The sequence below is a fragment of the Solea senegalensis genome, linkage group LG5, assembly GCF_019176455.1.
Source record: "Solea senegalensis isolate Sse05_10M linkage group LG5, IFAPA_SoseM_1, whole genome shotgun sequence".
NCBI lineage: Eukaryota > Metazoa > Chordata > Actinopteri > Pleuronectiformes > Soleidae > Solea > Solea senegalensis.
In genome coordinates, this window is record NC_058025.1 from 27,529,129 (window position 1) to 27,556,621 (window position 27,493).

The window sequence follows — 27,493 nt, forward strand, 5'->3', positions numbered from 1 at the left end:
GAAACTGGGTGGAAGGGCGGAGCTTAAAGCAGGAAGTGAAAGGGACGATAACAGACAATAATGAACAACCTCTGCTTCCAAATATTAACGATCATTTCACAGACATGGATTCGTAATCTTCACGTTTGTTCATTACAGTTCTGAGGTGAGTTTCTGAGTAGAAATGAGATTGTTTTCACAGGTGATCGTGTAGCGTAATGAGATTGTTTTCACAGGTGATCGTGTAGCGTTCAACTCTTAACCCTTCCGATGTTAGCTTAGCCTATGCTATGAAATGCTGAGAGACTGAAGATAGTCCTGTGGAATCAGGATATATGAATGTTTTATTGGACACGTTTTATATTAGACTGAACACTATGTTGTTAAACGAAACGACATTCCGTTAACTTCCTGCAAATTCGGTAGCAGTTAGTTTTATACTTCTTATCTTTCATTATTCGATGCTACATTCAAAGTCGTGACGCTGACTTTATTACCATAGTGCTGGTGCTACATAGAGCAATAAAAAAGGCACAGCTGTGTGTGTGTGTGTGTGTGTGTGTGTGTGTGTGTGTGATATACACATGTACTTATATACCAAACACCCGTGGAACTCAGCCAGACCTTTATTTTTAAATTGTCAGGAAAGGAAATGTGTCTGTGAGGATTCCTCTCCCAGCTTAAACTGTGTCAATGTTATTTTTAATTTACTAACCACTGCATACATAGTTGTCTCATGGAGATCTTGATTATTCCAACTTCTTCTTCCTGTTCTGATCGCAGTGATAGATGTTGCCATACAGAGCTCATATTTGTGTGTTTCAGATTGCACTTAGTTATTAACATAAATTTTGTTACATTGAAATGTAAATCCTATGCGGGGCAATATAAGCAAAACATCAGATATGTTTTTGGATTTTGATGATAATGATAATTAGTCGTTATCCTTTAGAAATTAGATTCTAATTGTTTAAGTCATTAAGTTAACCAAACCTTAGTTGCAGGGGCTGGTGTTCCCTGGTTTTCTCCCTATTAGCATAACCACTTTACTGCCGCGAACCATTGTGGCACGGAGGATGCTAGTGAGAGGCCATGTGATCATGTAGACCCACTAATGGTCAGGTGCAGAGCATCCACTGCACGCATACATGAGTGTGTGTTTCATTGGTTTTTGGGAAATCATTTAAAAAAAAACTTGGTAATGTTAATTTGCATACCTTTAAAACGACAATCATGGTATTGTCTTAAACGATGTATACATTACCTCATATAGGAAGGCTGTGTCACAGCTGTTTCTTTATATTTTCTGGCCATAGGTGTAGGGCTGATGAACATTAAATTATTGTTTGTTCACAAGGCAGACGTGTAACTATCTTTGTTTTTTAATTTTTAGGTAAGGGAACTTTTGGAGACACTATGGAGGAGACAAGTCGTGAGGCAGTTGCCACTGCAGTGCAGCGTGTGGCAGGAATGCTGCAGAGGTCAGATCAGCTGGACAAAGTGGAGCAATACAGAAGAAGGGAGGCGCGCAAAAAGGCCTCAGTGGAAGCTAGGCTGAAGGTGCTGTTTTAAAAGACCATACAGGAGATTTCATTGTACACTATCTTGTTCAACAAAATTTTATTTGTATCGTACTATATCACAACATACATTATCTCTCGGCACTTTCACATTTTAATTATAAAAAACAGTCTCGCGTATGAATCGATTCTAGAATTAGTTGATTCATTTATTAATGGATTGATAATCGTTGCGGCCCAATATTCCATACGCTCTTTATCGTCATTGTGCTCCCATCACTCAGGAAATGCTGCTTGCAAATGGCCAATCAGCTTATAGTTCAGTGTTAATCCTTGTATTTTCTTTCTTGTTTGCATCGAATTTAAAGTGTCAAAGCATTTTAACAGTAACAAACCGTTGGGTGAAGCTGTAACTTGAAACACAGTAATCATGCAGGAAGAATGATTTTAAAAATGCTCACCTCTGTCGATGACTGTAACGTCTGTCTCTTGACAACTCCCTAATGTGTTCAGGCAGCCATCCAGTCACAGCTGGACGGTGTTCGCACTGGACTGACCCAGCTTCACAGTGCCCTGCTGGACGTCAAAGACATCCAGAGCTCATTGGCTGATGTCAGCAAAGACTGGAGGCAGAGCATCAACACCATCGAAAACCTGAAAGATGTCAAGGATGCTGTAGTTCAACACAGTCAGCTGGCCTCGGCTGTGGAAAACCTAAAAAACATTTTCTCCGGTAAGTTAAGTAAAGTTCAAGCCCGCGTGGTAGATGAAGTTGATATGGTCCCCGCCACAAAGAATATTGATATTATTCTTTACCCACTTTCAACCAATTAAAAAGCTTTGTTCTCAATTTCTGTTCATGGATTGAGAGGATAACTCCCTTGGATGTTGTGACTGGTTTTATTTGTTTGCAAGCCCATTTTTAGAAGTTGCACCTGCATCATAATTAGGTCTGCAACTATCAATTATTTTTCATAATTGATTAATCTGTCGATTAATTAAAGATGATTCCGTTTGAATGATTACTTTGTTCTATGGAGCAAAAAAATCAGAAAATATTCACCTCTAAGAAGCTGAAAATCAGAAACTTGTTTTATTTAATAGTTGACTGATTCATTTAGTAATTGATTAATCAAATAAACTGCAGCTCTAATCCTAATTGGTTTTGTCCTTGATCATGTATTGGTTGAACGCTACGCTTTTACTTATTGGTTCTTTGGGACACTTCTATTATGCCTGTTTTTATTGGTGAAACTTTTACCTTGTTGTGCTGCTGCCTTCTTCTGCCAGGTCAACTTTTGCCTTGTAAAATAAAGGACATATATAAAATTGGCCACTGGGCTTCCATACCACCTCAGCAGTGCCACACACTGATCACCTCCCTGCCACGCCCTAATTGAGGCAGTAATTAAAGCAAAAGGAGCCCCAACCAAGTATTGAGTACATATAAATGAATATACTTTGAACAAGGCCAACGATTCAATTCAAATGTTTTTTTTTAAAGGGGACATATTATGCAAAATCAACTTTTTAACCATTTTAATACTTATATTTGGGACTCTGGAGGCCCTACCAGTCGCCAAAGTGTGGAAAAAGAATACTCAGTCATGTTTTCGTGGTCCCCCTTAGTGTAAGTATAGGCGATAAAACACGCGATGTTGAATTCCCTGCGCTTATGACGGCAGCATGCGCATTTCACCGCGAATGTTACCGCCCCACCAGTAAGTTTACTTGGAGAGCTCCACCTTAGCTCCACCTTGTCCCTGCGAGAGTGCAGGCGAGGGAGGAAGAGCGGTGTTATGTCAGGAGGGACAAGTGTGCTGTTGGTGGCTGCACAGTGGAGCACTGTGTTTTACACAAACTTCCAGCCTCAGAGGATTTTATATATGAAGCTAATGTGCTGGATAAAGTCAGCAAATGTGTGTTCGTATGTTTGCACCACTTCACATCAGACTGCGGCCATGACTAAAGCCATATTTAGTCAGCGACCGTATTTTACCGACGTACAAACACACACATTGTTAAGAAAAGGTCACATAGAGCTCATAACTGACCATTCTGACACGTCTTAATTAAAAATATTTGTTCAGTACGTCCTCCATGACCGGAGCACAGACTCAGTCTGATACAATCACATACAGCAGCTGTTTATGCAGCTCGCCAGTGGCGATCAACGGTGCTGCACTCTCTGTGAAAATCAGTTGAAAAGACATCTGGAGCATACAGTCACCGGTCTGATACAGTAACATACAGCGGCAGTTTATTCAGCTCGCCACGCACCGGCGATCAGTGGTGCTATCCCCAAGTGTTTTTAACTGATTTACAGTTGGGCAGTGTTGATGCTTCATCCTTATGGTATTTTGACCAAAGCATGTCACTGACATGTTCATTAGGACACCAGGGAACTATTTTAATGGGGGAAATGGGGTATAATATGTCCACTTTAAATTGAATGTTGGGTTCTTGTTAAATGTGAGCCAAAATCATCACAATTAAAAGAACCAAAGACAAAAACTCCAATTTGAGTGGAATTACTGAATTACGATATTCTAATTTATTGAGATGCACCCGTGTATATATGTGGTCGATTGTGGGTGTTTGTGGTCAAAAGAAGACATTTGAAATCGTTATTTGGAGTTGGAGTTTTGGCCATCACAAATCAACATTTTCTGACATTTTACATTTTTTACCCAAATCCATTAATTGAGAAAATAATCGACAAATGATTAGAGCTGCAATTAACGATTATTTCCATTATCGATTAACCTGGCGATTATTTTCTCGACAAATCGTTTTGTCCATAAAATATCAGAAAGCCTTAACAAATGTTGATCAGTGTTTGTCAAAGCTGGAAATGATGATGTTCTCAAATGTCTTGTTTTGTCCACAACCCAAAATGATTAACTTGTAAAGATTTCTTTGTTATCCAGAGCAAAGAAATGAAGAAAATACTCAATACTGTGTATGTACTATGTGTGTATGTAAATATGTATATATGTGTGTGTATATATGTATATGCATGTGTCTATGTATATATGTACATACGAGTGTGTATGTATGTATGTGTTTATATGTGTGTGTGTGTGTATATATGTGTGTGTATGTATATGTGTACATACATATGTATATGTGTGTGTGTATTTATATAATATATATATGTGTGTGTGTGTGTGTATATATGTATATACAGTGGTATGCAAAAGTTTGGGCACCCCTGTAAATTTTCATGATTTTCCTTTATAAATTATTGGTTGTTTGGATAAGAAATTTCAATTAAATATATCATATAGGAGACAGGTTTATATGATTTACAGAAAGTGTGCAAGAATTATTTAAACAAAATTAGGCATGTGCATAAATTTAGGCACCCACATTTTATTGATTTCAATACCTTTAGCACTAATTATTGGAATTCAAAATTGGTTTGGTAACCTCAGTGACCGTTGACCTCCATACACAGGTGAATCCAATCATGAGAAAGGGTATTTAAGGAGGCCAATTGTAAATGTTTCTCCTCTTTGCATCTTCTCTGAAGAGTGGCAACATAGGAGCCTCAAAACAACTTTCAAACGACCTTAAAACAACGACATGGTTTAGGGGAAGGATACAGAAAGCTATCTCAGAGATTTAAGCTCTCAGTTTCAACTGTAAGGAACATTGTGAGGAATTGTAAGACCACAGGCACCGTTCTAGTTAAGGCCCAAAGTGGCAGACCAAGAAAAATCTCAGATAAGCAGAGGCGAAGGATGGTGAGAACAGTCACAGTCAACCCACAGACCAACTCCAAAGACCTACAACATCATCTTGCTGCAGATGGTGTCACTGTGCATCGTTCAACTATTCAGTGCACTTCACACAAGGAGATGCTATATGGAAGGGTAATGCAGAAAAAGCCTTTTCTCTGTACCCGCCACAAACAGAGTCGCTTGTGGTATGCTAAAGCACATTTGGACAAGCCAATGTCATTTTGGAATAAGGTGCTGTGAACTGATGAAACTAAAATAGAGTTATTTGGGCAAAACAAGGGGTGTTATGCATGGTGGAGAAACAACACAGCCTTCCAAGAAAAACACTTGCTACCTACAGTAAAATTTGGTGGCGGTTCCATCATGCTGTGGGGCTGTGTGGCCAGTGCAGGGACTGGGAATCTTGTTAAAGTTGAGGGTCGCATGGATTCCCCTCAATATCACCAGATTCTGGAGAACAATGTCCAGGAATCAGTGACAAAGTTGAAGTTGCGCCGGGGCTGGATCTTTCAACAAGACAACAACCCTAAACACTGCTCAAAATCTACTAAGGCATTCATGCAGAGGAACAAATACAACGTTCCGGAATGGCCATCTCAGTCCCCAGACCTGAATATTATTGAAAATTTGTGGTGTGATTTAAAGCGGGCTGTCCATGCTCGTAAACCATCAAACCTGACTGAACTGAAGATGTTTTGTAAAGACGAATGGTCCAAAATACCTTTCGCCAGAATCCAGACTCTAATTGGAAGCTTTAGGAAGCATTTAGAGGCTGTTATTTCTGCAAAAAGGAGGATGCACAAAATATTGAGTTAATTTTTCTTTTGTGGTGCCTAGATTTATGCACATGCCTAATTTAGTTTAAATAATTCTTGCACACTTTCTGTAAGTCATATAAACTTGATTTCACTTCTCAAATATCACTGTGTTTGTCTCCTATATGATATATTTATTTCTTATCCAAACAACCAATGATTTACAAAGGAAAATCATGAAAATTTACAGGGGTGCCCAAACTTTTGCATACCACTGTATGTACACACATACACACAACTCCTCTCCTGCTGTGTGTGACTTGTGTGTACAGTGCCAGAGATTGTAGCAGAGACGCAGCAGCTGATAGAGCACGCGGAACTGCTGCAGGCCCACAGGAAGCTGATAGAACTGGAGTGTTCACGAGATGACCTCATGTATGAGCAATACAGAATGGACAGCAGAAACACCAGTGACATGAACCTTATCTCCATCTATTTTGAGGACGTAAGTACAAGTGCTAGCAATTTAGTGGTTTGCCACAAAACCTCACAAATCATAATACACATAGAAGAAAGTGAACACGTTAAAAGAGAGTTGGGTCACAGATGCAGCCGGTTTGAAACGTGCTTCAAGTACATGAGCAGCACATTGTTGCTGCAAAAACATGAAACTGTTAACATTCTGTTTCTTTAAACAATGACTAGTAGTAGTAAGTTTTGTTTTGAAAATACAACCGAGATCTTTGTCTCCCAGGTTCAGGGACTGTCAGATGAGCTGGCCAAACAGTTGTGGATGGTACTGCAGAGGGCCATGGTAACAGTTCGTCGTGACCCTACAATGGTGGTGTCTGTGGTTCGTATCATCGAGCGTGAGGAAAAGATTGATAGACGCATGGTGGACCGCAAGAAGCAGACTGGCTTCATTCCGCCAGGGCGACCCAAATGGTGGAAGGAAAAGATGTTTGAGGTAAGAAAAAAAACATATTCAAAATACCAGTTGGTAGTTGGATTACAGAAGAATATTCATTTGTGCAGTTTGAGTTTGCCCTTTTGTGGTCCTTCTCTTGTTTCCTCGTCTATTTCTGATTCTTTTACCGCTTGTTCTTTTAAAATTTAATAATGCATCCCCACTAAACTGTTTAAAGATGTGTTTCCTTTAGTTATTACTTATTAAACCCCTTCTCCAAAAAGTGATTCTCGACCCAGATGTTTTAGCTGATTACCGACCTAGATCAAATCTTCCCACATTTCTAAAGTCATAGAAAGTAGGGCTGCACGATGTATTGGTTGAGCATCACCATCGTAATCTTCGCATGTGTGATATTGCAGGACGTGCAATGTTTTCTTCAGAAAAGCATCTCTGAACCAGCTCTTTGCTCTGCTCTCTCTCGCTCTCTGAGCAGTTAGCTCACACTCAGCCCCTCCCCTCTATGCACATGCTGTCCCTCACACCACACTGAAGATGAACAATAAACAAGAGGGAGAGACTGTGGGCATTGTGTTACTGTCAGCACTGAGGTGCAGTTATAGAGCTATATATTATATTTTTAAGCTTTTTATAATCCATAGTATAGTCCAGAGTTTACTTGAGCTTCATCTTAGGTCCATCTGGGGAGCCATCCATCCTCTGCCCCCTTACAAATGAACCTTTGCTGTGTCTGTTTCAGGTGTTGGAGGGAACAGTCAGCACTCGCATCGAGAGCACCCAGGCTGTGACCAGAGAGGCTGATAAAATGTGGCTGGTGCGTCTCTTAGAAATAACTAGGAAATACGTTCTGGATGACCTCATCGTTGTCAAGAACCTCATGGTGCAGTGCTTTCCTCCTCACTACGGCACTTTCAACAGGTAATGGAAAAACAGCACTCTGCTGTCTGTCCGTCACAAGTCCACATGCACTTAAAACTGTGAGTGCTTTCCTTATTGTAGAATGTAGCCAGAAGCAGCAAATTTCATTAAGATGCTTTGGTAAGTTTGAATAACAGATGCATGAGGTTGAACTGTGAATAGTTACACATCTCATACGTTTGCAGATTATTTTACAGACTTACAATTCAAATGAGGTTCACACATTTGCAGACAGATTTAAATACTTGGTACGAGCAGATATGATACTCAGTATCAGTCTGATACTGGTCAAAATATCAGATGCATGCTTCATCATGTGCAGACTGTACAAATGCAAACAAAGTAGCTTGCACTAATGTGTTAAGAGCTTTGTTGTGTAAAAGGTCTAAAATGACTGATACCGGCAGATGCTGGAGTTTGTGATACTGGTATCGTATTGGAGAAGGAAAAGTGGTATTGTGTCATCCCTACTAAATACATAGTGCATGACTACCATGGCCACATAAAACGACATTGCATGTTCATTGTGTATTAAACCACTGATAGAATTAGAATAGTATAAAATGAATCATTTTTGCACAAACACCCAGGATAGTGATGGTGAATTTGTCGTCCCCATTGGGCTCAGGGATCATTGGGGGGATTGATGCCTTGCTCAGGGTTATCCTAGCCCTTGGCCCGTCCTGGGAGTGAACAGCGACCTTTCAGTTACTGATGCACAGAGGCGGGAGTTTCACGTGTCTGTTTGTTTCAGGTTTTTCCGTCTCTACCACAATGCTGTGTCCACTCGTGTCAAAGAACTGGCCGCTGAGGACTTGGAGGCGAATGAGATTGTGTCCTTGCTTACCTGGGTCCTCAACACTTACAAGAGGTGCACACTTGCATGCAAACACTTTCACTTTCTCTTTATGTATGCTGCATATTTTGGGACTTCCATCAGTTTTAATTCACAACTGAATGATTCATCCCCAAACAAGTATATTTATATTACTTAAAGTAATGGAAAGTAATGCGATCAGTTGTATAGTTGTGTTCTTTGAATCTCATTCCCTGTTCCTGCCAATTGGAAACCAACATTTAGTGTTACATATCATCCTCCTGGTCACATGATGTAGCCTTGCTTGCAGTATAATTGTAGTCACAATGCTACACCAGACCTTACCTACAGTATATCTCAGTTGGAGAGCTAGGGGAGAAGTTCCGGTTACCTGGTGCAGGATGAGCAGAGTGAGCAGCACCGCATTTAAAAAAACTCACTTTGGCTTGGTGTTGACTTTGAGGATGGCTGTTTTTCAGAAGTTGTTTCAAGGAATGTCTTCATCCACATGAAACCCAAAACACCCAAAAGGTCTCTGAACGATGTAGTACATATGCCAGGCCTGTATAGTTCTGCGAATGCCTCTGCGATCCTCTCAGTTAGGGGGCAGTGAGCCGGTTTGCCGATGCAGAGCGAAGTTGGCGGGCTGGGGTGTAGGTTTTGATCATGTCCTGGATGTAGGCTGGACGGGATCTGTTGGTAGCATGGAACGCAAGCACTAGAGTCTTGAAGCGGATGCGAGCAGCTACAGGAAGCCAGTGAAGGGAGTGGAGGAGTGGTGTAGTGTGGGAGAATTTTGGTAAGTTGAAGACCAGTCGAGCTGCTGCATTCTGGATGAGTTGCAGAGGTCTTATGGCACACGCAGGGAGACCAGCCAGGAGGGAGTTGCAGTAATCCAAGCGTGAGATGACAAGAGCCTGCACCAGAACCTGTGCCGCCTTCTGGGCTAGAAGAGGCCATATCCTTCTGATGTTGTGCAACATGTATCTGCAAGATCGAGCTGTTGCAGCAATGTTGGCAGTGAGGGAGAGATGGTCATCAAGTGTCACACCCAGGTTCCTTGCGGTATGAGAAGGAGTTACCACAGAGTTGTTGAGTGTGATGGTTAGGTCTGTGGTGGGAGAGCCCTTTCCTGGGAGAAAAAGAAACTCAGTCTTGTCGAGATTGAGTTTCAGGTGATGGTCAGACATTCACTGAGAGATGTCCGTCAGACAAGCGGAGATCCGTTTTGCTACATGTGTGTCGGAGCTGGGAAAAGAGAGAATGAGTTGGGTGTCATCGGCGTAGCTGTAATAGGAAAAACCATGAGAGAGAATAACAGAACCAAGAGAGTTGGTGTATAGAGAGAAGAGGAGAGGGCCCAAGACAGAACCCTGAGGGACCCCAGTAGTAGGGTTCCGACACAGATCCTCTCCAGGTTACTCTGTATGTTCAGTTTTGAAGATAGGACGAGAGTAGGGTAAGTGCAGAGCCTGAGACACCTAGTTCTTGAAGGGAGGAAATAAGGATCTGGTGGTTGACTGTGTCAAACGCTGCAGAAAGGTCCAAGAGGATGAGCACAGAGGAGAGAGAGGCAGCCCTGGCAGTGTGGAGTTGCTCAGTGACAGCAAGAAGTGCAGTTTCGGTCGAATGACCTGCTTTAAAACCAGACTGAAGAGGATCAAGAAGTTTGTTCCGGTGAAGGTAGAAGGAGAGTTGATTAAAGATAGCACGCTCCAGAGTTTTGGAGAGAAAAGGAAGAAGAGAGACAGGCCTGTAGTTATTTACTTAAGACGGGTCAAGGGTGGGTTTTTTAAGGAGGCGGGTCACTCTGGCCTTTTTAAGAGAGTCCGGAAAGCAACCAGATGATAGAGATGTGTTAATAAGGTGGGTGAGGAAAGGAAGAAGATCAGAAGCAATAGACTGAAGAAGGTGAGAGGGGATAGGGTCAAGGGGGCAGGAGGTGGAGCGGGCAGAGGTTATTAGGGAAAGAACTTGATCCTGAGATAGAGGGGTGAAAGAGGATAGAGAAGGAGCTGAATTTGTGGTTGGTAGAATGGTAAGGTCAGGAGGTGGGTTTGAGAAAGAAGAGCGAATTTCATCTACTTTTTTTGTGAAGTAGTTGACAAAGTGAATTGGTAAAAGGGAGGAGGGGGGTGGGGGGTTCAAGGAGGTTAGAGAAGATCGAGAAAAGTTTTTTGGGGTTAGAGAAAGAGGATTGAATTTTAGTCTGATAGAAAGATTGTTTGGCTGCAGAGATAGAGGCTGTGAAGGTGGAGAGAAGAGAGTGATAGGAAAGCAGGTCGTCAGGGTGTTTTGATTTCCTCCATTTCCTTTCTGCTGCCCGTATCGTGGCTCTCTCAGCACGCATTGAGTCCGACAACCACGGGGCTGAGGAGAACTTACGAACCCGCCACAAAGTAAGAGGACAGAGAGAGTCAAGAGAGGAGGACAGAGTAGGGAGGAAGGTGTCTATAGCAGAGTTGCAATGCATGAGGGAGAAGGAGTCAGCTGAAGGAAGTGCCGATAGAACAGTTGAGGAGAGAGAGCGAATGTTACGACGGACAAGTGCAATATCTGATGAGATGAGACCATCAGTAGGAAATGAAGAAATGATCAGAGACATGAAGTGGAGTTACCTTGAGGTCGGAGGTGGAGCAGTTTCTGGTGAAGGTCAAGGTGGTTGCCAGCTTTGCGAGTTGGTGCAGAAGGAGCAAGTGAGAGAGAAAGAGACGAAAGTAGAAGAAGTAGATCAGATGACTTCTGACTGGATGTTGAAGTCACCAAGAAGAACAAGTGGTGGGCCATTTTCTGGGATGTTTGAGAGGAGGACATCTAGTTCCTCCAAGAAGTGTCCCAATGGGCCTGGTGGACGGTAGATGACAACAATGATGAGTTTTACTGGGTGAGTTACAGTTACAAGCATGAAATTCAAACGACTGTGAAGAGAAGTGTGGCAGTGGGTAAAGAGTGAAAGTCCAGTTGGGGTTGATGAGCAGACCTGTCCCACCATCTCTTCCAGTGGATCTGGGTGTGTGGGAGAAGGAGTGGGCGGAGGAGAGAGCCGCAGGGGTGGCTGTGTTGAAGGGTGTTATCCAAGTCTCAGTGAGAGCAAGGAAGTCCAGGCATTGCTCAGTAGCAAAGCTGGAGATGAACTCAGTCTTGCGGATAGCTGACTGGCAGTTCCACAGGCCCCCTGCGACAAGGTGTTGGATGTGTGTGGAGCGGGTGGGATAGATAAGTGAGGACAGGTTACGGTGATGCTGTGAGTGATTGTGAGGTTTGTAGTATCTATGAGAAGCGACATGAACACTTGCAGACAGGTACTTAGCCTCGTTAGTCTCCTTGTTAGCCTCCTCGTTAGCGTCCGGTTTAGACTCCTTTGTCTTTGTCTTCCTGAGTCTGCCGAAAAGTCACAAAAGTCAAGCAACCCAGCTAGATACAATAGCAATTAATGAAATAGCAACCGAATAAGAAAGACCTACAGAAGTGATACTTTGCTTAATTCCAGTAGTCCTATTAGATACCCAGATAGTCCAAATGCACACAGAAACAAATTGGACATCACATTTGAAATTAAATATTGATTAATATTGATTTACCCATAAAACAAAATTTGGGACTTTTGTTTCAAAGTTGGAGTACTCAAAAAGAACATGAATGTAGGAGAGCAGTAATAGAAAAAATATGAGTTCTAACTAAAGTTAGCAGGTGGACATTTTGGTCTCGCTGTGACTCATTTAAGTGACGTACCACAGCAACATCTACACTGGTGACAAGGTTTGGAGAATAGAGAGGTTTCTGACAGGGGCAAAAAGAAAACTAAACTAACAACAAGCCAATGTCAGCCGAACGCAACAATGATTCACGGCGACCAAAACCCAAAACGAGAAAATGCCACCTTTCTGTGTGTTGTGTCTCAAAACATTAGCAGGGGACAGCATTTGTGTTGCTAATTAAAAAAAAATGTTATTTGCACAGCAAATGATTGATATTGGTAAAGTATTCTTTGTTATCCAAATGTATTTATTGTTTAAAAAATTACACTATTATAGTTATAATTGCACATTTCATATTTTTGTTTGAAAATTGCTTTCTCATGAAGCAATATTGAGGTTATTTGTGTTGCTAAAGCAAAAATGTTATTTGCACAACAGATTATTGAAAGAAAAGTGAAACGTTTCTCCTAATATTGATTCAATAAATGTTATACTTGACACATGCTGGGGCCCCGGGAAATTTCTTCCTCCAAAGGGGGGCCCAACAGAAAAAGTTTGAGAACCACTGACTTAGCCAATAATTTTCGGCTGAGCCCCTTCTAACCCCTGCCTGGTTCTGTCTTTGTGTTTTCCTGTCCACAGTTATTAACAGTTAATAAGTGTCAGTGGAGGAGCAGGAAAGACTATCTGGTGGCCTGGATACAATTGTATTGACGGAATGGTACATGTATAGTCAGACTCTTTGCATGTGTATGTTTCAGTGTGGAGATGATGGGTCATCCTGAGCTGCACTCCGAGTGTGACATTAACCAGCTGGAATCTCTGCTTCCTCAGGATGTGGTTGATGATCTGCTCAGCAAATATGTTCAAACCTTCACAGTGAGCATCACACACAATCATAGATACAAGTGAATTAACTTTTTATTTTATAGTCTTTGGTCTTCATGCTCAGGCCTTCAACTTGATAATTCTTGATTAACTGATTAGTTGTTGGTCAGGAAATGTTGAAAAATGTTTATCAGTGTTTGCAAAACCTCAAAATGATGTTATCTTCTTTTGCCAACAAACTTGATTTTTAATGAAAATATCAGAAAGCTGGAACCAATGAAGTGGTAATCATAATCATAATGTGCCTATAAAATGCTGACATTTTTGAATGAAATCAATGGGATCAGTGGCACAGTAACCATGTAGATAAGCAGTCTTTTCACACGTGGACCCAGACTTTTACTTTTGAATGTCTTCAGTCTAACATCACAGGCTGGCTGCGAAAGGCCTTGGAGACCGATAAGAAAGACTGGCAGAAAGAAACGGAGCCTGAGGCTGACCAAGACGGATACTACCAGACCACACTGCCTGCCATTGTCTTCCAGGTACCACACACTCTAAGCCACTGTAGATGTTTTATGTTAAACGGATGCTCAAGGATGTCTATTTGTGTCTATTACTACGGGTAATGCATGTAAAAGAGTACTGGAATCTAGCAGAGAGGGCTTTTGCCATTCAGGGAGTGTTTATTACATACATACAGACTTGTGAAAGTATCCGGCCCCCTTGAACTTTTCAACCTTTTGCCACATTTGAGGCTTCAAACATAAAGTTATAAAATTGAAATTTTTTGTCAAGAATCAACAAGTGGGACACAATCGTGAAGTGGAACCAAATTCATTGGATAATTTATACTTTTTTTAACAAATAAAAAACTGAAAAGTGGGGCGGATACTTTCACAAGGCACTGTGTATGTATATGTATATGTATATATATATATATGTATATATATGTATATATATATATATATATATATATGTATATATATATATATATATATATATATATATACACAGTCTATACATATATATACACACATATATATATATATATATATATATATATATATATATACATGTGTGTGTATATATATGTATGTATGTATATATATATATATATATATATACATACATACATACATACATACATACGTACATACGTATGTATGTATGTGTATATGTATCTTCTTCTTTTCCTTTCGGCTGCTCCCTTCAGGGGTCACCACAGCGAATCAACCTCCTCCATCTCACCCTGTTCTCTGTATCCCCCTCTCTCACACCAACTAACTTCATGTCCTCTTTCACTACATCCATAAACCTTCTCTTTGGTCTTCCTCTAGACCTCCTGCCTGGCAGTTCCAACCCCAGCATCCTTCTACCAATATACTCACTATCCCTCCTCTGTACATGACCAAAGCATCTCATTCTGGCCTCTCTGACCTTATCTCCAAAACATCTAACATGTGCTGTTCCTCTGATTGACTCATTCCTGATCCTATCCATCTTCGTCACTCCCAAAGAGAACCTTAACATCTTCATCTCTGCTACCTCCAGCTCTGCTTCCTGTCTTTTCCTCAGTGCCACTGTCTCTAGACCATACAGCATCGCTTGTCTCAACACTGTCTTATATATCTTTCCTTTCATTCTGGCTGATATTCATTTATCACACATTACTCCTGACACTTTTCTCCACCCATTCCATCCAGCTTAAACCCGTTTTTTCACCTCTTTTCCACAATCTCCACTGCTCTGGACTGTTGACCCTAAATACTTCAATTTCTCCACCTTCTTTATCTCCAATCCCTGTAGCCTCATGGTTCCACTTGGGTTCCTCTCATTCACACACATATATTCTGTCTTGCTGCGACTAACCTTCATTCCTCTCCTTTCTAGAGCATATCTCCACCTCTCAAGCTTTTCCTCCACCTGGTCTCTGCTCTCACCACAGATCACAATGTCATCTGCAAACATCATAGTCCATGGAGATTCCTGTCTAACCTCATCTGTCAGTCTGTCCATCACCACCGCAAACAAGAAGGGACTCAGAGCCGAACCCTGATGTAGTCCCACCTCCACCTTGAACTTCTCTGTCAGACCTACAGCACACCTCACCGCTGTGTCACAGTTGCCATACATGTCCTGCACCAGTCTAACATACTTCTCTGCCACTCCAGACTTCCTCATACAGTACCATAGTTCCTCTCTCGGCACCCTGTCATAGGCCTTTTCCAGATCTACAAAGGCACAATGCAGCTCCCTCTGACCTTCTCTGTATTTCTCTACCAGCATTCCTAAAGCAAATACTGCATCTGTAGTACTCTTTCTAGGCATGAAACCATACTGTTGCTCACAAATGCTGACTTCTGCTCTCAGTCTATTTTCCACTGCCATTTCCCATAACTTCATTGTATGGCTCATCAACTTTATTCCTCTATAGTTACTGCAATTTTGAACATCTCCCTTATTCTTAAAAATGGGCACCATCACACTTCTTCTCCATTCCTTAGGCATCCCCTCACTCTCTAAGATCCTGTGGAATAGTCTAACCAGAAACTCTACTGCCTCCTCTCCTAGACACTTCCATACCTCCACAGGTATATCATTGGGACCAACTGCCTTTCCATTCTTCATCCTCTTCAGTGCCCCCCTAACTTCAGCTTTACTAATCTCTGCTACTTCATGGGTCACAGTAGTTACCTCTTCTACCCTTTGCTCTCTTTCATTTTTCCTCATTCATTAGCTCTTCAAAGAATCTCTCTGTTTTGCCAACCTGTATAAATCATTCTCTCCCTCCTCACTTTCCCACCTAGCATACAAGTCATCATACGCCCTTTGTTTGGCCTTTGCCACCTCTACCTTTACCTTGTGCTGCATCTCCCTGTACTCCTGTCTGCTCTCTTCAGTCTCCTCAGTGTCCCACTTTTTCTTTGCTAACCTCTTTCTCTTTATATATTCCTGCACTTCCCCATTCCACCGACAAGTCTCCTTATCTACTTTCCTTCCACACGACCCACCAAGTACTCTCCTACTTGTCTCCCTGATTACATTAGCTGTAGTTGTCCAGTCATCTGGGAGCTCTCCCTGACCACCCAGATTCTTTCTCAACTCCTCCCTGAAAACCATAGAACAGTCCTCTCTTTTCAGCTTCCACCACTTTGTCCTGCCTTTGTCCTCTTCGTCTTCCTTGTCACCAGATTGATCCTACAAACCACCATCCTATGCTGACTTGCTACACTCTCACCCACCACTACTTTGCAGTCAGTGATCTCCTTCAGATTACATCGTCTATACAAGATGTAGTCTACCTGTGTGCTCCTACCTCCACTCTTATAAGTCACCCTATGCTCATGCCTCTTCTGGAAAAAAGTATTCACTACAGCCATTTCCATCCTTTTTGCAAAGTCTACCACAATCTGTCCCTCTGTGTTCCTGTCCTGGATACCAAACCTGCCCATCACTTCATCACCTCTATTTCCTGCACCAACATGTCCATTGAAGTCTGCACCAATTACCACTCTCTCACCTCTGGGGATATTCTGCATCACTTCATCTAACTCACTCCAGAATGTTTCCTTCTCCTTTAATTCACATCCCACCTGTGGGGCATAGCCACTAATAACATTTAATATCACACCTTCAATTTCAAGCTTCTGACTCATCTGACACTCTTTTCACTTCCCTCCTTTAGGATAACCCCTACTCCATTTCTTTTCCTATCAATACCATAGTAGTACAACTTAAAACCTGCACCTAAGCTTCTCGCCTTGCTACCATTCCACCTGGTCTCCTGGACACACAGTATATCCACCTTCCTTCTCTGCATCATGTCAATCAACTCTCTAGCTTTTCCTGTCATCGTCCCAATATTCAAAGTCCCTACTCTTAGTCCGAGACTCTTGCCTTTCCTCTTTTCTCTCTGTTTCTGATCCCGCCTTCCTCCTCTCCTCCTTCGACTTTCGACCCACAGTAGCCTAATTTCCACTGTTACCCTGTAGGTTATTGGCACCAATGGCGGTCGTTGTTAACCCGGGCCTCGACCGAACCGGTATGGAAGTCATAGGTTCGATTCGCATATTTGGTTTTGGCAGTTTTACACTGGATGCCCTTCCTGACGCAACCCTCTGCATTTATCCGGGCTTGGGACCGGCTCAAAAAGACACTGGCTTGTGACCTCCTAAGGCTGCATTTGTGACCTCCTAAGGCTGCATTATGTACAGTGGGTAAAGTATTCAGACCCCTTTAAATGTTTCACTCTTTGTTTCATTGCAGCCATTTGCTAAAATCAAAGAAGTTCATTTTATTTCTTATTAATGTACACTCAGCACCCCATCTTGACAGAAAAAAAAACAGAAATGTAGAATTTTCTGCTAATTTATTAAAAAAGAAAAACTGAAATATCACATGGTCATAAGTATTCAGACCCTTTGCTGTGACACTCATATTTAACTCACATGCTGTCCATTTCTTCTGATCCTCCTTGAGATGGTTCTGCTCCTTCCTTGGAGTCCAGCTGTGTTTAATTAAACTGATTGGACTTGATTAGGAAAGGCACACACCTGTCTATATAAGACCTTACAGCTCACAGTGCACACAGTCTTTCTAGACCTGGCCGTCCAGCCAAACCGAGCAATTGTGGGAGAAGAGCCTTGGTGAGAGAGGTGAAGAAGAACCCAAAGATCACTGTGGCTGAGCTCCAGAGATGCAGTAGGGAGATGGGAAAAAGTTCCACAAAGTCAACTATCACTGCAGCCCTCAACCAGTCGGAGCTTTATGGCAGAGTGGCCCGACGGAAGCCTCTCCTCAGTTTGCCAAAAAACACATGAAGGACTCCCAGACTATGAGAAATAAGATTCTCTGGTCTGATGAGACCAAGATTGAACTTTTTGGTGTTAATTCTAAGCGGTATGTGTGGAGAAAACCAGGCACTGCTCATCACCTGCCCAATACAGTCCCAACAGTGAAACATGCTGGTGGCAGCATCATGCTATGAGGGTGTTTTTCAGCTGCAGGGACAGGATGACTGGTTGCAATTGAAGGAAAGATGAATGCGGCCAAGTACAGAGATATCCTGGAAGAAAACCTCTTCCAGAGTGATCAGGACCTCAGACTGGGCCGAAGGTTCATCTTCCAACAAGACAATGACCCTAAGCACACAGCTAAAATAACGAAGGAGTGGCTTCGGAACAACTCTGTGACCATTCTTGATTGGGCCAGCCAGAGCCCTGACCTAAACCCAATTGAGCATCTCTGGAGATACCTGAAAATGGCTGTCCACCAACGTTCACCATCCAACCTGACAAAACTGGAGAGGATCTGCAAGGAAGAATGGCAGAGGATCCCCAAATCCAGATGTGAAAAACTTCATCATTCCCAAGAAGACTCATGGCTGTACTAGCTCAAAAGGGTGCTTCTACTCAATACTGAGCAAAGGGTCTGAATACTTATGACCATGTGATATTTCAGTTTTTCTTTTTTAATAAATTTGCAAAAAATTCTACATGTCTGTTTTTTTTTTGTCAAGATGGGGTGCTGAGTGTACATTAATGAGAAATAAATTGAACTTTTTTGATTTTAACACATGGCTGCAATGAAACGAAGAGTGAAAAATTTAAAGGGGTCTGAATACTTTCTGTACTCACTGTCGCCGGTCGCCGTATTTAGTCAGCGACCGTATTTCACCGACGTACAAACACACACATTTTTAAGAAAAGGTCAAATAGAGCTCATAACTGACCATTCTGACACGTCTTAATTAAAAATATTTGTTCAGTACCTCCTCCATGACCTGAGCACATTCAGCATATTCAGTCTGATACAGTCACATACAGTGGCAGTTTATGCAGCTCGCCGCTGGCGATCAGTGGTTGCAGTTAACGGTGCTGTCCCAAAGTCTTGATAACTGATTTGCAGTTTGGCACTGTTCGGCTTGATCCTTGTGTCAGATGTCTCTTCCTGTGACGGCACTCTCGCTGTTTTCCGCGCACGCTGCCATGTTGATATTGTCAGAGAACTAGTGGAGGGAGGGGGAGAGGAATGTAGCGGAGGGAGCGGAGGGAGTGCAGTAAAAAGGACAAATCAGAAACCCCCTGGAAGAAGTGGGTGTGTGTTTGCTTGTGTCTCATTTGCCTGGACCAGGCACAAAACCGAGCGTTCTGAAAAGGGCGGTTTTGGCAGGGTTATTGAACTGCTATGGTGCTTCATCCTTGTGGTATTTTGACCAAAGCATGTCACAGACATGTTCATTAGGACACCAGGGAAATATTTTAACTTGGAGAAATAGGGTATAATATGTCCCCTTTAATTAATGTTACTGGTAAATCCTGTGTTTGTCCTACTATTTCATTTCAAGAAATACCTGCTGTAAAAAACATCTATTACGGCAGGTTTATTCAAGACATGCTTGAGCATTACATACACATGTTGCATGAGTTCAACTCATTGACGGCTCGCTAATAAATAAGACCAGCTTTAAGTCGCATCACTTCATTCCAAATTCCAATGATCACAGAATTTGACAGACAGAAAAAAACAACAGAGCTGGTGGTGCCTGACACTTTTGCACAGTACTGTATATAATAAAGTAACTTTTATTTTATATATATTTACTTTCAATAAATAGCTTTTCAATGCTCTCAAAATGCTCCGTTTGAGTATAAATCTGTGTTCATGGCAGTATGTGGTTGTGGGTCGTCTTTGAAATGGAAGGTTGTGTATTAGATTCCCAGCCACTGTCCTTGTTCAATGGGGCAGGCCTGACAGCTGGATGGATGTGTGGAAAATAACTTGGTATCAGTGAATACCAAGGTCTTTGAGCAACCTAATAATAATGTCTATACCTAGTAATAAAAGTTACCACCCCCCTCCTGCAGCCAACTTCCACTGCGTGCACTGCACTACTGCTCTCCAGACTCACCGCTCTGCTTCATATCAACCATTTCCTGTCATTTGCTTCATCAACAGTTCCGTCCCAGGGTTCGTTCAATGAAGTAAACTTTGTGTGACCAGAGATAACAGTGTGGTCTTAATGTGGAGGGACTGTGAACTGCTGCTCTGCGTCAGCCAGCATTTCCCAGGCCCTCACAAATAAAGCTCAATCAAATTATAATAATTGTACAGCTTTCTAATAAATAAAACTGCAGCAGTTATTTTAGAAAGAAAGAAACATTACCAACTTCACACCACTCCCTGGGAAGCAGCCTCTAACAGCAGATGTGACAAGTAGTGGCAAGATGCAGATGTTGATGCAACTACTAGGCTACTTCAATATATCCCACTACTAAATCATAACTTGAGTTAGACATTATGATGTTCTGGACCTTTGCGGATATTTTCTGTAACTGGACCTAGTAGAATTTTAATTGAATACCCCTGCTCTGAATGTGCTTCACCCACACTTCAAAAGCACTGTTTGCTGTGAGGAAAACCTAATGAAATATGAAGTTTTCTCTGTCTACTTTATTGTAATATATCTTCTACTCTTCATCAGATGTTTGAGCAGAACCTGCAGGTCGCTGCTCAGATTGATGGGGATTTCAAAGAGCAGGTTCTGAAGCTGTGCCTGAAACAGATGAACACTTTCCTCATCAGGTAGTTTTTGATATGATACCTGAGATTTATTTAATCAATCAATCAATCAAATGTTCATTAGCTCTATCACCATAATAAATGAAGATGTTGATTTATTGTCATTAATCATGATATTATTTCAATGGTTCAGATGTAAAAGGAGAACAATAAACGATAATTGTATGTTTTTTGTTGTCTGTGTAGGTACAGAGAGGAGGCAGTGGTCTACAAAGAAGACCATCTGAGAGACAGACAGCTACCTCAGTGTTATGTGCAATACATGATCGCCATCATAAATAACTGCCAGACATTCAAGTAAGATTTCATTTTCAACACGTGCTTGTGTTTACTGTTTGAGAAGTCTCTTATCATTTAGATTTAACATTTAGATTTAGATTTAACATTTAGATTTAAATTTAACATTTAGATTTAGATTTAACATTTAGATTTAGATTTAACATTTAGATTTAGATTTAACATTAAGAGTTAAATATAACATTTAGATTTAACATTAAGATTTAAATATAACATTTAGATTTAACATTAAGATTTAAATATAACATTTAGATTTAACATTAAGATTTAGATTTAACATCAAGATTTAGATTTAACATTTAGATTTAGATTTAACATTAACATTTAGATTTAACATTTAGATTTAGATTTAGATTTGACATTACGATTTAAATATAACATTTAGATTTAACATTTAGATTTAAGATTTAGATTTAGATTTAACATTTAGATTTAGATTTATCATTTAGATTTAACATTAACATTTAGATTTAACATTAACATTTAGATTTAACATTAAGATTTAGATTTAACATTAAGATTTAGATTTAACATTTAGATTTAGATTTAACATTTAGATTTAATATTAAGATTTAGATTTAACATTTAGATTTAACATTTAGATTTAGATTTAACATTTAGATTCAACATTAAGATTTAGATTTAACATTAAGATTTAGATTTAACATTTAGATTTAGATTTAACATTAAGAGTTAAATATAACATTTAGATTTAACATTAAGATTTAAATATAACATTTAGATTTAACATTTAAGATTTAGATTTAACATTAAGATTTAGATTTAACATTTAGATTTAGATTTAACATTAACATTTAGATTTAACATTTAGATTTAGATTTAGATTTGACATTACGATTTAAATATAACATTTAGATTTAACATTTAGATTTAAGATTTAGATTTAGATTTAACATTTAGATTTAGATTTAGATTTAAAATTTAGATTTAACATTAACATTTAGATTTAACATTAACATTTAGATTTAACATTAAGATTTAGATTTAACATTAAGATTTAGATTTAACATTTAGATTTAGATTTAACATTTAGATTTAATATTAAGATTTAGATTTAACATTTAGATTTAACATTTAGATTTAGATTTAACATTTAGATTCAACATTAAGATTTAGATTTAACATTAAGATTTAGATTTAACTTTTAGATTTAGAGTTAACATTTAGATTTAGATTTAACATTTAGATTTAGATTTAACATTTAGATTTAACATTTCGATTTGGATTTAACATTTAGATTTAACATTAAGATTTAGATTTAACATTTAGATTTAGATTTAACGTTTAGATTTAACATTAAGATTTAACATTTAGATTTAGCTTTAACGTATAGATTTAACGTATAGATTTAACATTACGATTTAAATTTAACATTTAGATTTAGATTTAGATTTAGATTTAACATTTAGATTTAGATTTAACATTTAGATTTAATATTTAACATTAAGGTGCAACATTTAATAATTAGATTTAGATTTAACATTTAGATTTAAATTTAACATTTTGATTTAGATTTAACATTTGATATTTAAATTTGACTGTTTAATATAAGTATGAGTTAAATATTGTTGTAAATGTGGAAACGGTTAACGTTGAAAAATTCACAACACTTCTAAACATTGTGTGAAGCTAAATGTGGCGACATGGTGATGTTATTTTCAGCAGTTGTGCAGGTTGCCCGAGACCGGCGATAAATTAATGTCAAGAAAATCAACAAATACACAATTGAACCCAGAGTGGGGGTGGGGGCTGATCTTGTGTGTTCCTCAGGGAGTCCATCAACAGTCTGAAGCGGAAATACTCTCAGTCTTCAGAGGCCACTGACAGTGATGCTGCCATTGAAAGGACACTCAACGAGGTGGCCAAGGAGGGATGTCAGTTCCTTTTGGACGAAGTCTTCCTCGACCTTGATGTAAGTGATTTAACCAAATTGTGTTTGCATCCTTTCTCTATTATTTAACATGCAAAGTATAATTTATTGTATCAAATGTATTGCCCATGTAATTGCTATAATAACATGGGCTCTTGGTCCTCATTGATCCACTCAGTGTGTTGGCTTTCACAGTAACAATTCTGTTCAATGCGGCTTAAAATTAGGTTGGGTTCACGGAATCGAATCAACAACAGCGTGTTGTTATGTTTAGTCTACTGGAAACTAAAATGTGTAGTAGTAGTAGTAGGAGTAGTTGACCCATAACTTATACCAAGTTCAACTAACTATTAGTGAGTTGTTTACAAATTTCACTTATAAGGTGAAAAAAGCAAAAACAAAAGTTGCCATCTGGATTTAACAGAGGAAGTGATGGACCCATCACTTGAAAATCTTATGACATTGCAGAGGTTGCATAGTGTGTGTTATGGGAATTATGCACCTCATGTAATACATGAAGACAAATGCTCAATGCAACCGTTGATGTGACCTGAGACCACTCACTCTTTGTATTGTTAATGTAACTGTTGGATGCGACTTTTGGCCAGTGACCATATGTATTGTTTTAGGAACTGTTTGAAGTAACTTGTGAATAGAGACAATGGGTCTGCGACTGAGGGCAAGGTGATAACAAACCCACAGAGGCGGGGGTCTGCACCTTATGGCAGGGTGATAGCTGACCCATTGAGACAGATAAATACCTTGCGATTCCTACAAGACAGGGAGTCTTCACTTTGTAACTGGCCTGTGTGTGTTGCTTTGTGAATGCTCCTCTTGTACAAGATTAAACCCTTGTTTGGACACTGAGCTGACTCCGATCTCCTTCCTATGGATCTCAATTCTTTTGACAGTGTGAGCCTTTTTTTTTTGGCAGCTTTTTTGTGTGTGTGTGGGTGTGTGAGAGTGTGTGAGACTTTTTTATGCTCCAATAATGCCATTACTAATGATGATGTCATCGTGACTTTTCACTGACCAGAATCACCTGAATGAACTGCTGACCAGGAAGTGGCTGACAGGCTCTCATGCTGTGGACACCATCTGTGTGACGGTGGAGGATTACTTCAATGACTTCAAGAAGATCAAGAAACCATTCAATCAGGTCAAAACTGTGTCTCCATTAATTAGTGTGGAAGGTTATTTCTTTGTCTTGAAATAAGGATTGATAAGCTGATTGATGTTTATTGAAAAATAACGTATGCAACAAATGTCTAACATTCACAGGTCCATAGTTCTGTCTTGTATACGTCAAATAATATTCTGCTGCGTTGGATGTGGTGTGGTGTGTGCAGGAGATGACGAGTGAGGCTCTGCGCAGGGTGGTGGTGGAGTACATTAAGGCGGTGATGCAGAAGAGGATCACTTTCAAAAGTGCAGAGGAGAGGAAGGAGGGAGCAGAGAGGATGATCAAAGAGGCCAATCAGTTCATGTTTCTTTTCCGAAAACTGGCTGCTGTAAGTGCACATGGAATGGTCAGTCCATCGTCATTTTAATTTTGGGATCCATGTTAACAGATGGAAGTGTTCACTCTGCACTTGGGCGGGGAGCATTAGACCTACAGTGTTAACCAGGCGTAATGCATTTTTATATCAGTGTAAGAATGTTACACGGCCACTGCAAATTGTTAAAAATTGAAGATCATCACATTGTTTTTTTATGGTTATAAAATGCCAAAACATTCAAAGACCTGTGTACGTGAGCGAGCAGCAAGCAATGCTCCCCTCCTCCTTCACTGAGCTACATGTGTTTGCTCTCACCCACAGTTTCTTGCATTTGTTCCCTGTTAGTTCTTGTTTCTTACCTGAACTAAGGATCTCAGGAGATAATTGAATTCATTATTGATTTGAGATTCTATTCATTTAACAGTAACATGTAAAAACAACTCTATTATAAGTCAGGGTTTTTTTAGTGTTATTTTCCTCTGATTATAATTGTTGAATATGCCCATGAACTCATTCAATTTTAACATGCAACAAACATTACCATCTCATATAATATCCTAGTACGGGGGCAACCTGTGGCACCAATCTTTGAGGTCAGCGCAAACCAGAAGTAAACAAACTTGCGTTAACTGCGTTATTATAATCTCGGCTGTATTGATCGCAGTGATGAAGTGTTCACTTTGACAGCCGTAGATATGACATTTCAGGAGAATGTAAAAGCACAGTGCTTTGGTTAAATATGTCTTTCCATGAGTGGATACTCACGATTGTTCAGACTGATGGTGGAGGAGCTCTGTGCTCAGCTAACGTAGACCTGGCTGAAGAGGTGGATTTTTGCTCGCAGGGTGAAGACACAGACCGGCTTTGTGGTGCCATCACTGCCATTGCAGAAGTGTTTAAGCTGACCGACCCCACACTGTTGTTCCTGGAGGTCACCACTCTGGTGTCCAAGTATCCTGACATCAGGTAAACACACAGACACACACTGGTGTGTAACATTTAAGAGTGTTTAAATGTTCTGCCTTAAGAAGAAAAAAGCTTTCTGTATACTTAAGGCGTGGGCCTTGGTCTGTGGAGGCCGTGTGTCATGTTCTTATTGCACAGTTTGGGTTTTGAAGCTGTCGAAACTGTTACTTAATTAAGTAAGATGTAATATAGGTGTCACACCCTAAAGTGGCTGATTTGCACAGCAAAGTTAACAGCGTTACATTGCAGGGATTATGTCACATTACATTACACTGCCCGTTGCTAATGTTATTTGTATGGTAATACGACGCCTACCCTTCCAGTGACAACGACGCTATCTTTAGCTAGCGCTAAATTCAGATTACGTGCATTTGTTTCCCCCCGGGCTCTTGTAAACTGTCAGTAACCTGTGGATTTAAAGTGTGCAGTGAACTCGACAGGTTGGACCCGTTCATTTTGGCATCATCTCAGACGGCCAACATGGTGGCTCATAGGGACGAGTCATGTGACTTCTGGAGCGTCCTTTTACCGTTACTAGGACTTCTGTCCCACAGTAAATCAGTTATACACTGTAGTAGGGTAGGGCATGTCCAATACGATACCGATATTGCAGCCTTGAGTATTGGCCGATACCAATATTGATCCGACACGATATCAGCACGAATCATACATACTTTATTGACTTATTTTGTAGTGTGGAATGTTAGGTTAGTCTTGATCAAGTGATACTACTTAAACATAGAACAATAGTCAGCAACAGTAAATCTGAGAAAAACTGATCCATTTATTATTAACCAATGGGTTACATACATTTTAACCTTCAACATAAGAATATTGGATTTTTTGCCATGTTAATTTCATAGTCTATGGTTAATTTCATCAGGAAGAAAGTATCAAGTGCTCATTGGGGTGTTTCCAGAGCACCGGTATTTCACATGTAACAGCGTGTCTTCAGAGAACACCCCCCTTGTTTTCACTATTTTGGATTAGCCCAACCCACACATCGTGAGTGAATCGTGCCGCAGGTAAACGCAGAGCCCGGGGACCGGCGCAGCAGACGTTCTTACCTCCGTGTGTGGAGCTTCAGGACACATTTAAAACACATAAACTCTTGGCATGACTGGTGTTTTAGGTATAATTAACAAACGGAGCCTGTTGAAAGTTGACAGGTGGCGCTGATTAATGAAATAATCTTGTTTTAGCAGCTCGTCTCAGGATGAGCTAGCATGATGCTAATGGCTAACTCGTGCTTTGTGTGCGTCTTCGTAGCTGAAATAGCAGTAGCGCACACACTGTTGTTGTGATCGCATGGGCTCTACATGCATCCAACATGCAGAGCCCACGTGATCACAACAGGCCGCTGGATAGAAGTGCCAGAGCAGAATGGACTGTTGTATCAGAGCGCCTATTTCAGAGATTTTAGAGGTACTCCGATTTAATCCGATATGCGTTTTTTGGCTGATATCAGACCGATATACAATATCAATATCGGATTGGGACAGGACATCCCTAGCGGTCAGTGATAAGTTCACAGGACAAGGTCATGCATGTTTGTTTTATTGTCCACAGGGAGGAGCACATCCAGGCATTGCTGGCCGTGCGTGGGGACGCCAGCCGGGAGATGCGCCAAATGATCATTGGAACCTTCAGTGAAAACAAGGCGTCTTACTCTGGGGTCACTCAGCCCATCTTCAAAGACATCACAGTGCCTACCATCACTATGACGACCATGACTACCATGACCTCTATGGCAACTGCAAAGCTGCTCAAATAAAACCAGCCATGACAACACCCATGTCCACTGTCACCACCTTCACACACAATTAACATAAGTGAAGCTGTTAATCCAGACATTCCTCCGCCTAATTAAATCTGATGTAGAAACCAACAAAAAAGAAGAAGGGAATGGCACATAAGACAATGGTGTCAAGGGGTCTACTGCAGACCGCTCATCATTACATTACTCATTATTTCACACTGGACCTTTAACTTGTTTATTTTCACCCTGATCACATGTAACTTCAAATGAAAAATAAAATAGAAGTTGTAAAAGCATTTGATACTTTT

The 27,493-nt window shown here is 40.4% G+C and overlaps 1 protein-coding gene across 2 annotated transcripts; it reads left to right on the top strand.

Moving 5' to 3' along the window:
* On the top strand, positions 1–27,493 carry exoc3 (exocyst complex component 3). Of its 2 annotated transcripts, XM_044026296.1 has the most exons (16): positions 1–145; positions 1,373–1,539; positions 2,013–2,232; positions 6,333–6,505; positions 6,755–6,967; positions 7,668–7,846; positions 8,601–8,717; positions 13,123–13,240; positions 13,609–13,734; positions 20,676–20,776; positions 20,960–21,070; positions 22,862–23,003; positions 23,998–24,120; positions 24,311–24,472; positions 25,305–25,426; positions 26,996–27,493. In XM_044026296.1, the coding sequence occupies exons 2-16, from the start codon at positions 1,396–1,398 to the stop codon at positions 27,198–27,200; spliced, it is 2,256 nt and encodes a 751-aa protein (XP_043882231.1). In that variant the 5' UTR covers positions 1–145; positions 1,373–1,395; the 3' UTR covers positions 27,201–27,493. The 2 variants fall into 2 exon arrangements, with proteins under 2 accessions (XP_043882231.1, XP_043882232.1); XM_044026297.1 differs by lacking the exon at positions 8,601–8,717.

Excerpts from the sequence above, each read along its gene's own strand:
- exoc3 (XM_044026296.1), top strand. The coding sequence starts at position 1,396 with ATGGAGGAGACAAGTCGTGAGGCAGTTGCCACTGCAGTGCAGCGTGTG. Across the intron at positions 13,735-20,675 it reads TGCCTGCCATTGTCTTCCAG|ATGTTTGAGCAGAACCTGCA; the intron begins GTACCACACACT and ends ACTCTTCATCAG. Across the intron at positions 20,777-20,959 it reads ATGAACACTTTCCTCATCAG|GTACAGAGAGGAGGCAGTGG; the intron begins GTAGTTTTTGAT and ends TTGTCTGTGTAG.